The sequence below is a fragment of the Melanostigma gelatinosum genome (genome assembly GCF_949748355.1).
Source record: "Melanostigma gelatinosum genome assembly, chromosome: 13".
Taxonomy (NCBI): Eukaryota; Metazoa; Chordata; class Actinopteri; order Perciformes; family Zoarcidae; genus Melanostigma; species Melanostigma gelatinosum.
This window is the reverse complement of record NC_136646.1, coordinates 10,197,055-10,210,627: the sequence shown is the minus strand read 5'-3', so window position 1 is coordinate 10,210,627 and position 13,573 is coordinate 10,197,055. Positions and strand designations below refer to the sequence as shown.

Genomic DNA, 13,573 nt, shown 5'->3' with positions numbered 1-13,573 from the left:
TACTCAAATTCTGAGAGCTCAGTGACTAAATGGAAAACCTGCAAGTTCAACTTTAATCATTCTGCTGTCCTCGATGGAGCAATTTGGGGGTTCAGATGGATCTCCTATGACCCAAATAAAAAGATGTCCATTCAATTTTCCGATGACTTTTTTGTGCAGTGTGCAATTTATCATTTAACGGAAAATAAATGACTTTAACGTAATCCAAAATACATTCAATAAAAAAAATTGAACAACAAAATCACAAATAAAAAGACGACTAACCACGATTGTGGTTTTAGATTACAACCAACTGAATAGGCTTCCGCTCACACCTTCATTTCCCAGAATGCAGTAGCGTGACCCACTGAGTTCAAAAAAGAGGAAAAAGGGGCAAATACGAATGAACAACAGGACAGGAGCATATCTACCTATTACACATTACGTATGGCGTAACGTTAAAACATTCCACTAAATATGATTGCATTAGGTTTTAATTAAAATGTATCATTGACACAGCTACACCTACATGATTTAAATTATAAATCCAAACAACTGGCGGTCAGATCCGCTGTTAACTCGTAACGTTACCTTGGACAACCAGGACCGCTAGCTTGTCAGCTACGAACGTCACGTGACCGATCATTTTAACAAACGTGATGTTATAAGGTCGCTTATTTTTATCGGTAATATTCGAATGAGTTGAAACCCAATAATTACATTTAAAAGTGAATACTGCGGCTTCTCCAGCTGCCACTTCACTGGCCGCCATGTTGGATAAAATAAATGCTATAAAAGCTTTATAGATGCAGCCTCCGAAGGATGCAGCCGCAGGATTGGGACACAGCTAATGTGTAATGTTTATGCTTTCGTTATTAACGTCACATTATATTATAATAGATGTATATAATAGTGCTGAACTCTCTCCCTCCTCTCTTTTAAGACTCCCCGTGTCTGACTGCTGCTAAATACAGAATGAATTTAGCAGCACGTGGAAACGTTTTTTCAACTCTGTATGTTCGGTACATATTGAGGAATTGACAATAAAGCTAACTTTGAACTTTGAACTTTAATAGTTTAGTCTTCTATAGATAGTCCGACCATTTCATCGTAACAGTTTTACCTATTAGTTTGGTTTAGTTTCTTTATTTTGCACAATTTAAACAATAAAATAAATACATATCACAGTGCAGTAAGTGGCAAAAAGCCAACTGGGCTTATTTGAAGTCTCCATCTATATAATATTACATTTTTACAACATTACAGAGAACATAAAATGAATATGCATAAGATATGACTACGTTAAATATTATTGATTAATATGTTTCGACAATATATGAAATATGATAACAACATCAATACATTACAAACAACAAATAATTGAGTTGAACGTGAGCGTGTGAGAGTGAGCCTGGACTTGTGTCTGTTATACTAACAATGACACACATCAGTGATGTTTCCTTGCCGCTGTTGGCATTTGTATTTTGTTTTTTAACAGTGAGGGGGTACGGGGAAGGTCCTGGCTCCACGAGGCATCTCACAAAGTAGGCGAATCACCTCAGCAGACAGACCTATGCCCCTTCAAAAATTCTTCTCGTTATGTTTACGAGGACACGGGCGTCACCCCGCGTCGTTATTTTCCTTACTCATCAGTTTAAGGCATAACAAATCAAGCGTCGAAGAAGGCTATAGTCTCTGTGCGCAGGTGTTCTCTGTCATGGTGCCGACTGTGACTCACTGGCAGCAGTTTATTTTCAATTTGCATCAATAGTTGCCAGTGTGTTAAGTAATACGGTGTGAAAATGAAATGTCAAACAATGTTTTGAATCTTGTGAACTGTATGTAAAACTGCAGTATTTTTTGCGACAATTTCGCGCAAAGGCTCATGGGCCGCAGCGTGTATGTCCTCTGTATGCTGGCAAAAGTAATCGATCGCGGATACTTTAACTTTAACTGGGCAGTTGTTACGTTTATAAGCAATATAGTCAGTATGTTTCAACAATACACTGACATACTTCATTAACGCAAAGCCCATGGTCAACACACGCTGAGATTGATATTAAATATTAATACAGTTCCCGACAGACAATTTGCATTTTGACCAAAGTCGTCTTCCGTAGCCTTAGCTAAAAAGACGTCATTCACGCACGCGCTGTGAGTGATTGTGAGAAAATGGCAGACGTCTCTTTGGATGAAGTGATACGACGGCGCGGTATTAATCTCAAGGCACCAGCTAAACGGTATTAAAACTATCACTGTGTGGACGTATGTTTGCTTATTAAGGATGGAGCCGTTTGTAGTAACATTACGTGAAGCATAACGTGAAATGAGAGCTGGTTGTAGCAAACGTTAGTTCCTTATCGTAAGCTAACGTTAGCCATTACAGCAATCAGCGAGTACATCGTACGCTAGGCTACGCTGTGTGTATTAGCTGTAGGCCTTTATGTGTGAAGCCATTCCTCGTTGAATTTGGAAAATTGTGGTTACGTATTTAATCAAACTCTTTTTTTTTTTACCAAACATATATTTAGTATTCGAGACAACACATACGTTCGAAGAGCCGCGCGACTCGTCTGCTTTTGTTTTGTAGTTTCACACGCCAGGCGTAGTTAGCTAGCAAGCTTATATTTACGTTGGCAGTAAAGCAGGTTTGTGGTCGCACCTATTGAACAAGTGTGGTCTCTGGATACAATGGAATAAACTAGGGCGGTGACTTGTTCAAATTAAAACTTCTTAATGTTGTTCCTCTTCCACTATAGTGTGAGAAAGCGTAGAATAAATCATATTATTATATTGTCTGTTCAAATAGCAGGGCCCAGTACGACAGACATTATATTAGTTCTGCCTGTAAGTTACTGTGTGAAAAAAAATAATTATAGTATCAAAAGTAGCTTTCACATTGTAAGTTTTTATGAACTATAAATTATGGAATGGACCACTGTCCCTAATAGGTGTTGCAGTTATATTGCTAAACTTAAAGAAACTTGTTGTCTTTCAGACCAATGTTCGGACTGGGAGCAGGAGGAGTTGGCAAGAGCTTTGACGCTCGACAAAAGATTGGGGCCAATGATGTCAGACAACGGCTCGGAGCAGGTAAACGCACTACTGCCTAAAGAGTGAAAGCCAACTGATCAGGAAGTTTTGGGGAGTAACACTAAATATACACCTCCATCTTCCGCCTGTCTTCCCTCAGGTTTTCAAGTGAAAGATGCCAGAGAGAAGCTGGTTCAGAAGGATGCTCGCTTCAAAATCCGGGGCAGAGAAGGAGGTGGAGGAGCAGGAGGAGGTGGTGGAGGTGGAGTGCAGGATGCTCGACAGATGATCAACTCGCGCAAGCAGGTGCAGAATCCGTTCGGCCTCCCGGCACAGACCACGCAACCGATGGCGGTAACGCACCACCTGCAGAGCCACACATTCGTGCCACAGATACAGATACACACCAACAGCAACAACAATCTCGCCGGCGTGAACATGAGGCAGTTTAACCCTCATGTACAAGGACTGAGTGCGAGGGCCAGCGCGGCGCCACAGCTAAGCAATAATAAGAGAATGATGGATGCTCGTGATAGACTGAGCCTCAAGAGGAGCTTCGGAGGGACACAGACGCAGTCGGGTGTTGCACCACCCTTAAAAATCACCAAGACCATCCAGGTGAGGTTAAAGAAGTAGCTTTGTTCTTAGCAGATCAGTGACACTGCCTGCATGTGCTGTTGAAGCCTTAAAGCACATTAACCTGCTTACTGTACTCTAATGGTTCATTTTTTACAGCAACGTCCAGTAGCAGTAGGGATGTCTGGTGGACTACGTGCTGCCCCACAGGTAGAGCTGGTCTTTTTGTGTTAATGAAAATATTCCCCTGATAGCGAACATAATGTGTCCCTTGTTTACGAGCTAAGATTGTAAAACATGTTACGAAAATAGATCCTTTTGTCTCCCACAGCCTCTCTCAAACGAGCACGATGGCGCCCACAGTAAACAAATGAAGATCACTACAGCTAATAATATGCTACAATCACGGGTATGCGTCGCTTCATGACAGTTGACCTGACTTTACATACTGTCTGGATTTTATTGTTCATCCAATGTCTGTTTCCCGCATTCACTGGATCCCTTCCCTGTATTTCACACAGCCCGGTTCACTGGGCTCCACATTCTCCATATCGGGCCCAAGCTCCACATTCTCTATGTCAGGCCCGATCACCAAGGTGGTTAAAAACGATGCCTACACGGCCCCCCGTCCTCCTGTCCCCGTGGCACCCACCCGGCCCAACCCCAGCATGGCTGCTACCCGGTCCTCCGCTGCAGCCTTACAACCGGTCTCCAGGACTCTCCAGCAAAGCATGACAGCAGCCGGCACAGCAGCTCCTGCTCCCCCTCAGGTAAAACATTCCCCATCTTCTCTCTGTACTTTAGCTCAGTGTGCAGACCGTCCCTGCCTTTGTAGCCTGTGTTATAAATGCTTACACTGAGAGCTGTTTGTTGTTTTTGGATTGTTGAACTACGTAGTGATTGCAAACATTTTGAAGATAAGCTCCTGGGTAACTTTTAAAACCACAATACATAAGAGTGTGTTTTTATCATAATATTTGAATAATTTCCATTATATGGATATTTGTCCATGCTATGAGCTCAATCCTGTCCCCTACTCGGCTGTTACTTGTGTTATGCGTCCCTTCTCCTGCACTCTTGCAGTAAAATATCTGATCCAGATGCTGATGTCAGTATTTGGTGTTGGATTTCATACAAGTAGACGGACATCTGTGTCGTTGGTTTCTTAACATAAAGTAATTGTTCGAGGATGTCGTTTGTTTTTGTCAGCTGACCACTTCGTTATGGTGACAAGAGTGCAATAGATGTAACTCTAATGATGGGAAAACATCGATTTACAGGCGTTTTAACCTCACCATCATGCGTGCACACATTATTTTAATGTCATTTTCCCTTCATAGACCTGACCATGTGGTGTTTTTCTTTCCAGCCTGCTTTCAGTCCCTTGGAGGGGACAAAAATCACGGTGAACAACCTGCACCCCCGAGTCACTGAGGAGGACATAGTTGTGAGTAATGTGCTAATACCATCTTTCAACGGTGAGCGCCGTAGTGCTGTGATGACTCATTCGGTGTCTGTGCGTCCGCAGGAACTGTTCTGTGTGTGCGGGGCCTTGAAGCGAGCGCGGCTGGTGAAGGTGGGCGTGGCCGAAGTGGTGTTTGTGCGTAAAGAGGACGCCGTGAGCGCATACAGGAAGTACAACAACCGCTGCCTGGACGGTGAGTGCCAGTAGCAAGGACGCTCGGGTCAAAGCCTCTCTGGGTTTTGGGGCTCTTTGCATGCAGGTCAATGACTAAAACAGTGAGTTTGCAGGTTAGGGCCATCCATGTGTATGTTTGTGGGAGAGGATAGACAAGTTAGATGTATTTAGCGTCACAGATTGGTGGAGTTTGGGTGTTTCTGTTTTGTTCTTATCTTTTCTCCCCCCTCAGGGCAACCCATGAAGTGTAACCTTCATATTCAGGGAAATGTCATCACTTCGGATCAGCCCATTCTATTGTGAGTCCACGGGGGTTCATTCCTTCACTTCAAATGAATCTGTTGTTGAATGCGTTTGTCTACACTTTATGTAGAATATTTCTCATGAGCTGTTATAAAAGTAACTGAATTTGAAGTAATTAGGTTTAGCTTCACTTTGACATTGAATATACAAAAAATAAAAAGTGAGAATTGGGACCCTGCATATTGTTTTAGTTTTATACCTTTTTGTCATCTTGGGACATTTTCTCCCCAATTCCCAACAGGAGGCTCAGTGACACTCCAGGAGCAAGCAGCGGCACGAAGAAAGACGGCCTGCCCCCCTCCCTGTCTCGCCCCGCCGGTCAGCGAGCCTCCTCTCAGCCCACCCCAGAGGTGGACCCTCAGACCATCCTCAAGGCTTTGTTCAAGTCCACCGCACAGTCCACCTCCACCACGGAGCCCCCCAGCTCACAGGCCACTGCCTTTCGCATCAAGATATAGCTCGTGTCCAGTGTGAATGTCTCGTTTATCAAAAAAAACATATATTGCTCCATTCTCCGTGTTTCACGTACAAACCGCGTGTTTTCATCTCGACAGCCGGCAGCCCACATTGTCTCATATGAAACAGATTTTTACACATTTGATATACATGACTCCTCTGACCGGGACGAAACGTGTTCTTGGTTTTTGTGGCATCCAAATGTTACCAGTGTGTTCCAGATATGGGCGAGTGGACGAAAGTGTGATGTGATTTGTTGTTTTAATCCAATGTGGTGGCGGATGCCAAATCAAACTGGATGGGTAGGGTTTCCTTTCATTTTTTCGTCAGTTCAGTGGAAATATTGAGTTTCTTTTTCAATACTCACATTTATCTCCACCCACCTGTGTGTCCCCCTCAAAAAAAATAGGCATGGAAATGAGCCTGATACTCAGCAGCATTGTCATTAAGAGAGAAACATGTTTCAGGCTTTGTAGATCCACACAGATGTGTGCAGTTATGTTGTCTATCCCTCCTTTTCATGTTTTCTGTGTGCACACAGACCATAGACATACAATGGAATGTAGACAAACTAAAAGTAGAAGAAAACAGCATACAGTAGATACTACGTCTCTGATAAGGCAGGACAATGATGCTGTCTTGGGTGACTAAATCAGGGATTGACTGAAACTATAATACCACAATTTTCTGTAAACCACTTTTCAAACTAAGTTGATATTTAGTTTGTACCATCCTTGTGGTAACCAGATTATCAAGTGCTCTACTTGCGACTGATTTTACTTTGTTGAACTTTGAAGCAGTGCACGTGTAATTCTTCCCGAGTATACATTACACCTGATTAAGACGAAATGATTTTCTGTTGCTTCCTGGGTATCAGTCAAGAGACTAGAGAGGTCGGCTTTGTCTGTGAAATGTCGCCATTAAATATTTAGCTTTGTAGATGTTGTCTGCGACTCTTCTTTCCTGCCTGCCATGTGATCGTGATGCAGTCTGAAGGCTGTGCTGACATTTAGACTTAATAAAAATGTCAGACCAGTGATGAAGTTACACATTTACAATTGCTATCAGTGTTATTCCAATTTTTTATTAATTTACCTTTGCCATGAAATTCGGATTGTTTGCTACTTGTCTTATGGATGTCGAAGTCAAATTTATAACTAAAACCTAAAGTCACAGAAGGATTTTGAGGATGGAATACTCGACAGCTGATGTGCACAAAGTTAAACAAATAGTTCAGGTCTATCTTTAAACAAATAACAGATCACTCATGTAATTTAACTTTAGCAGCAGAATGCCTTTGGGACAGTCTTTATTACTGGTTGTGTTGAAGATGGTAATGTAGTATTGTTTATGCAGCACACACAAAGTAATAACACCCGAAGGCAACTGATTCATTTTAAATGTTAGGTGAAATGGCTTTGTTGGGAAATTCTTGAAATGTGTCACTGGTAATAAAAATATATACATCGTCGCTAAAAATAAATATACAATCTGTGTTGTGTTCGTATTTTTTAAATATGTAAATTCCGTACTTGGTTTGTGTTGTACTTCCGGTGTGAAAGGTCACACCAAAATGGCGCCGTCCAAGAAGAAACATGCCAGTCGCCAGCCTTGTATTATTCCCGGAGGATTCACAGGTATTAATTGATAAAAATAAGAATATTCATTTCTTATTTTTGCTAGCATACCGACTTATCGTCGGACGGAACTTTTTCTTGTGGTTTTGCTCGGTCTGGGTGGTCGTTGAACGGCTGATAATTACTGATAAAAAGTTACTGTACCGAGGCATGCGGCGGCTCGAGCTTCATGTATTTCCCCCCTGTCTCTTCGCAGAGCTCTCCTTACGGTTCAGCTCAGACAGCGTCTCTGAACACAAGCTGTACCTGAAGGAGCACAAAGTACGAGCAGAGAAGAGTTCCCACAGACCGCTGGACCGGACTCTGTTTGTGCTCAACATCCCCCCTTACTGCTCAGAGGTACCGCTCATTCAGCCAGCTGTGTGCTCTACAGGAGTTGTCCAATGAGGATATTAAGTGCGTTTTCATTCCCGTTTGTGTTTTCAGGGTGTTGTCAAAGAGCTGTTCTCGCAGTTCGGCTGTGTTCAGTCCGTGGAGCTGAGGGACCACCCGGGCTCCTCAAAGGAGTCCGGACCCAAACTGTCCAGGTTCTTTAAACCGGCTGATAAACAGGTTGGCATGCATTGCTGCTGAGCTATTGTTCTGCTGTAACACCACGAGCAAACTCTCTATTTCTAGTATCTTCCAGGTTGTGATCTAACCTTGTGTGTGTCTCTGTCTGTCCCCACTCCAGGGTTTCAAAGTGGGCTACATCGTGTTCCAGAACCCCTCCAGTGTGTCCGCAGCTAAATCACACCCACACGACACGCCTCTGGTGGTCTGCACAGAACAGCGTCAAGTGAGGACCGGCACACAGAGTGAGTGAGGCATTACTTTATTGTAATGCAAGGTTTAATATGTTCTCATGTTGTGACTGTAAATGTGAATACAGATCTAGTATTACAACTTCAATGTGAGCCAGATCTTTGTTGATGAAATTCAAACATAACATGCTTTTGACATTTGTTTTCCTTTCTTACGGCAGAATGGATTCAGCAGTACACTGAGTCCTTTAGTCATCCAGAGAAGCTGCAGCAGATAGTCGACTCCTTCATGGAGGGCTACGACAAGCGGAAAGAGGAGGTGAGACCTGCGCAGCTCTTCCACCAGCATCACCCCCAGTCTAGTCCATGTGACCTCAACGTGCGTTTATTTTCTTTCGTTACAGGAAGCGGACAGGCAGAGGGAGGCGGCCGAGCAGCAGCAAGAGGACGAAGAGGGCTGGGTGAAAGTCACCAGGGGACCCAAGGGCACCAAGGGCCGCCCCCACAGCGAGGCAGCCAACAAGAGGACCCTACAGAAAGAGATTAGGAAGAAGAAGAGGAAGGAGCTCCTGAACTTCTACACCTGGCAGCACAGGAACACACAGAAAGAACGTAAGTACCCAATGAAGTTTGTTCGTCATCTTGCAGGCTAGAATATGTACCTGATGTAGGGTGAGGGAGATGGAAACGCCTTTATTATGGCTCACATAACAAACAGTTTCTTTTTTTTCCAGATATTGCTGATCTGAGGAAAAAGTTCGAGGAGGACAAACAGAGAATAGCTCTGCTGAGGGCACAGAGACAGTTCAGACCGTTCTGAGTCGACTGCTCTGCTTTTGTGTGTTTGAGCTACATTATAACCCGGAGCCTTCTGTTTGTGTCAATAAACTATTATTCTGACAGACTTCTTTTCATCATGATTGAATTACCAGCACCTCACAAAAGACATGTGGGAAATTACTGATGTTTGTAGAATAAAGAATTTGATTAAAAAAACGGGACTTGCAGTACCAATGCCAATTTTCATAAAATGACAATTTGAGTATCATTAAAAAAGAAGAATTTTGGAACAATTTGAACCAATTTTTTGGCCTTGATTTAAGAAAACATGAAAGCGATCACAATGAACGACGACTGCTCTGGATTTTCTGATGACTTAAAATGAATTACAAACTACAAAAATATGTTTGAATGCACGTCAGTTTTATTGAGGTAGTTTGTCACCTTCAATAACTTGCGGTGCTTCTGCCTTCTGCCGCTTCCTGCCGCTCAACCATAGAGTGACCATCAGAATCAATACCAGGGCAGCGCCGACACCAGACAGAATAAACACCGTCACCTGAAACACTGAGGTAACGGAGAAAAACATTAAATTCAACGATCCACTGTCACGAGCTAACTATAGTCTCCATGTGCCGAGCCAGGACTCACTCGTCTTCTGTTTCACGCACTGGTCGTCCTCCAGTTCAGTGCCGTTCTGCCCCAGCAGCAGCGGCCCCAAAGAGACCAGCTGGACCTGGTCGGACCGAGACGTCGCCTCTCTCCTCCGTCTCTCATCCTCAGATGCTGTGGGAGGAGAGACGGGAGTAAACCGCATGAACGGGGCTCACACAGGTGGACGAGAACGGAAAAAACCGTGCTGTAATATACTCACAAACGATGGCGCAAGGCTGCGCGCACTCCACGTCGTTTGTGCAGATTTCCACCCAACAGTAGAAGTACATCTAAGTGAGAGATCACGCACATTGTTTTTATTTAATTAAAAAAACATGTGCATGTGATAAACTTACTTCCTCCGCACTCGGATGGCCTGTGTGAGGGTCCAAGAAGGCGAAGGTCTTGACGTTAAACCTCCTGAATTGGGAGTGGGCGGTGGTCTTCCCCTGGTCGCCCACGGGGACAGAGCTTCTCATGTTATCCAGAGGGTTGGGGCATCTATCCAGGAGGAGAAACACATGCGAGTGGTTCAAAGGTCGTCTCAGGTTGCTGCTGCTGCTGCTGCTGCTGCTGCAGCGGCCTCCGCCTTACCCGTCGTGGAGAAGCATCCAAGCGGAGTGTCGAGACGCTGGGTAGGCAAAGCAGTCCCGTATACGCAGGGAAAGCGTGGGGTCCGGGGACGGCTGGGCGATGGCAATCTCCACGTATACGGCCTCGCGCAGCGGAAGGGTTATCGGCAGCTGGTCCTCGGGAAAGAAGGACGTGAAGGACGCGTCTAGAGGAATAAGACATCACAAAGGCGGTTGGCTAAGGCTTCGTTCTAAAAATGGACTTGACATAACGCGATGAGTGATCTCTGTTTCTATTACCTTGGGCTATCCTCATCTGCACTCTCATGGTCCCCAGTGCAATCGCAGGCGGCGGGTTGGTCACTGGAAAGAAGGCCCGCACGTCTGCTGCACGCTTTACATGCGTCGAGTTGTATTCACACCGGACCTGGACGCTAAAGACCCCCAGACTTATTAACATGTCATCACCAGTACACCTTATATAAATATAAATAACTCACCTCAATGGAGAATGTTTGGTTGTATTTTCCGTATGCGGCTCCTCCACTTCCACCTCGTAGATCTTCACGTCTCTATCTACCTAAAAAGCCGGGCAGAGGAGAGAGGATTCAGACATGCATCAACTACTTCATGCAGTGAAATCAAGCTTTCATGTCGTGCGATAACATTTCAGGAAGACAATAAGCTGTAAAACGGTACGTTCTTTTGTCCAAATACTACATAATCCTATGTTGGACTCCTGACGAGTAGCATTACCTTCATCTTTGCACCACAGTCCGTAACTGCGATCTTGAAGATAGCCGTGTCTGGGGTGGTGGCCGCGGGGGAACACTGTGGCTGACCCTTGACTGTGAGGCTGCTGGGATCGATGGGGGGGTCTGTGTCTGTGGACTTCACTGAGAACACCAAGTGTCCATCCAGAGAGCAGGCTGCAGGGAGAGCCAACGCACCGGAGCATGCGTCACACTTCAAACCAAGCGTGTTTCACCATCATGGTCGGATTTGAAAGGAAATGTCGCCGCTGGATATTTTTGACCTCATCCCTTCCATGTAAGCAACGCTTTACATGATCATCTTACCGTTGGGTCTGTAGTAGCAGGTTGATGCCCGAGCGTCATAGCAGCATCCCAGTTCGTAGCAGGCGTCGCTGGAAATGCTTCGGGGGCCACAGGCCAGTTGTAGAGCTCTTTCTGTGCCGCAGTTTCCAGGTGACGCTGGAGAAGAGCCACGCTGTAAGTGTCCTAAACTGACGCAGCAAATTGTGCCCACACAAACTCTCTGTATTTCTGCATTGCAAACGACGACGGTATCACTTTAGGGCAAAAATGTATTATTCAGAACTCTTCACCAGGCTCCAAAAGGAAAATGAGCCAGTTTAAGTTTTGATTGATGGAAACGGATGCAAAGATGAGCACCGGCTGCAGCTATAGAAGACATAACTGTGTCAATGGCTTTGTTGCGCTCATCGGCTGCCTCCACTCACGTGTTGGGGTCGGTCGAGTCCGCTCTCGTTGTCTCTTTATCAGAGGACAGCTGATGTTTACCCTCAGCCATCGACCCTCTCCTGTCAGCTGTACCTGCAGAGGGATGACCACTTTGCTGCCCTGCGGATCAAAAGGTCATCACAATGTGGATGTTTCCAAGCCATACGCACACAAATGGCATTGTTATATTCCCCTTCTGTGGACAGAAAATGGGAGGCACATTTCCATACCGTGTCTGGGGCTGAAGACGTTTGTGTCGACACATCTTCGTGAATGTGTCATTGTTCTTACAGATGTTATTATTTCTTAATGAGTTTGTGGGGAAGGTGCTGCAGTTTTTCACAGTGTTCAGTCCCTCTCTCCCCACCTCACTCAATGTCATACAGTCCCTTATTTTACCTTAATCCGTGCGTAGCAGCTGTCATATCGGCTCAAGAAGGAGAGGTTCTGGTTCTTGCCTCTGCCCAGACTCACTCCACAGGACTCATCAGATTTAAACACCGGTATCACGGCCCCCGTCATGTCTGAGAAAACAACAAAGTAAAATATTACTGTATAATATTGATGGATCCAATGCAAATGTTGAGAGCATATTTGGGGATTAATTAAACGATTGTATGAGCGCTTAACTGAAACCATTTACAACCATGTTTTGTCACCACAGGGGTTGGAAACATAGAATTGCAGCAAATAACGCGATCTCACCTTTAATGTGTATATTACTTTTGACCTGCGGGCCAAAAACGGCTCTCATCCTTCCACTAAAGCACGTGACTTCGGGCATGGCGAGCTGCGCAGGTGTTTTCTTCACCTGGACGGTTGAGAAACACCGGCAGTGTTGAGCCACGACGGCAACAACTAAAGTAGTCAATAAACGGTTTGCACGGTGAGAAATCATTTCACGGTTTTTGCTGTCGGACATGTCACGTGTGCTTCATTTGACGTGAGGAAGGGGTCACGTGACTTCTGTTAATTAAGAGTTAATGAGTTCAAAGCCTGCGTCGTCCTCCGCCAACGCACGAGAGCGTCACCACGTGTAGGTATGTACTTGTTGCCATTCATGTAATAAAAAAAGAAAAAGAAAAGAAGGTTGAAATTATGTCACAATTGTACGCCCTGAATGGCTGCCGGGTTAAAGCTGCGTTGAGAAGTCATTTTATGTGGCCCACGAATCCACCCGCAAAAAAAAAGAAAAAGATGTTTTATTTATTTATTATCAGAGTGAAAATGAGTTTGACACCTCTGGTTGAAATAATGCATATCACGATGAGCGCATGCACGTGTCCTCAGGGGAGCTATTAAATGAGATTATTACGTAACTCAAAGGTCTTGTCAACCTCTCTCCCTATGGCAATGCTTGTACTCTTCTAATAACTATTACATACACAATTGTAAACCTTTATTCACTGCTGCATGATATTGAAACAAATTAACTGCATATCAATCCGCGTCTACAGGCTTTCATCTACTTAATAAAGCATGTTATTCCTGATTAATTATGGGATTCAATGACATGATGATTCCGCCTTTACGTAAGACACATATTCTCGAATATCATGGTTTTGTTTTTATAACACTGATGCCTTACTTAAATTACATTGGACCAAACTATTTACAAACTCGATCAGAAGTGGAACAAAATTATCAAGTTCCATCAGGACATGGGACTCCGTGTGCTTAATGATGTTGACCGTCGTTCTGTCGGTAAATCACGAGT

General features: G+C 44.4%; 3 protein-coding genes across 3 annotated transcripts; 2 read left to right on the top strand and 1 right to left on the bottom strand.

The window, feature by feature from the left end:
• The first annotated feature begins 2,143 nt into the window (after window positions 1-2,143).
• On the top strand, window positions 2,144-6,925 carry poldip3 (polymerase (DNA-directed), delta interacting protein 3). Its single transcript, XM_079281374.1, has 10 exons — window positions 2,144-2,219; window positions 2,978-3,072; window positions 3,173-3,630; window positions 3,748-3,798; window positions 3,920-3,997; window positions 4,110-4,358; window positions 4,958-5,035; window positions 5,117-5,246; window positions 5,460-5,526; window positions 5,772-6,925. Exons 1-10 carry the CDS (start codon window positions 2,152-2,154, stop codon window positions 5,986-5,988), a joined length of 1,491 nt encoding a protein of 496 aa, XP_079137500.1. The 5' UTR covers window positions 2,144-2,151; the 3' UTR covers window positions 5,989-6,925.
• Window positions 6,926-7,559: 634 nt separating this feature from the next.
• On the top strand, window positions 7,560-9,270 carry rrp7a (ribosomal RNA processing 7 homolog A; the record flags this gene model as incomplete). Its single annotated transcript, XM_079282039.1, has 7 exons — window positions 7,560-7,623; window positions 7,820-7,962; window positions 8,050-8,175; window positions 8,297-8,420; window positions 8,588-8,685; window positions 8,771-8,978; window positions 9,101-9,270. The coding sequence occupies 7 exons, from the start codon at window positions 7,560-7,562 to the stop codon at window positions 9,184-9,186; spliced, it is 849 nt and encodes a 282-aa protein (XP_079138165.1). The 3' UTR covers window positions 9,187-9,270.
• A 300-nt stretch (window positions 9,271-9,570) lies between these two features.
• On the bottom strand, window positions 9,571-12,778 carry LOC306787362 (zona pellucida sperm-binding protein 4-like; the record flags this gene model as incomplete). The annotated part of the gene is made up of 12 exons (XM_079282479.1): window positions 9,571-9,713; window positions 9,798-9,932; window positions 10,021-10,090; window positions 10,157-10,301; window positions 10,395-10,578; window positions 10,673-10,821; window positions 10,873-10,952; window positions 11,129-11,301; window positions 11,452-11,586; window positions 11,856-11,976; window positions 12,256-12,380; window positions 12,562-12,778. The coding sequence occupies 12 exons, from the start codon at window positions 12,776-12,778 to the stop codon at window positions 9,571-9,573; spliced, it is 1,677 nt and encodes a 558-aa protein (XP_079138605.1).
• Between the last annotated feature and the right edge of the window lie 795 nt (window positions 12,779-13,573).

Coding starts and splice junctions, on each gene's coding strand:
- poldip3 (XM_079281374.1), top strand. CDS start 2,152: ATGGCAGACGTCTCTTTGGATGAAGTGATACGACGGCGCGGTATTAAT. Junction 3,799..3,919: donor GACTACGTGCTGCCCCACAG/GTAGAGCTGGTC, acceptor TGTCTCCCACAG/CCTCTCTCAAACGAGCACGA. Junction 5,527..5,771: donor TCGGATCAGCCCATTCTATT/GTGAGTCCACGG, acceptor AATTCCCAACAG/GAGGCTCAGTGACACTCCAG.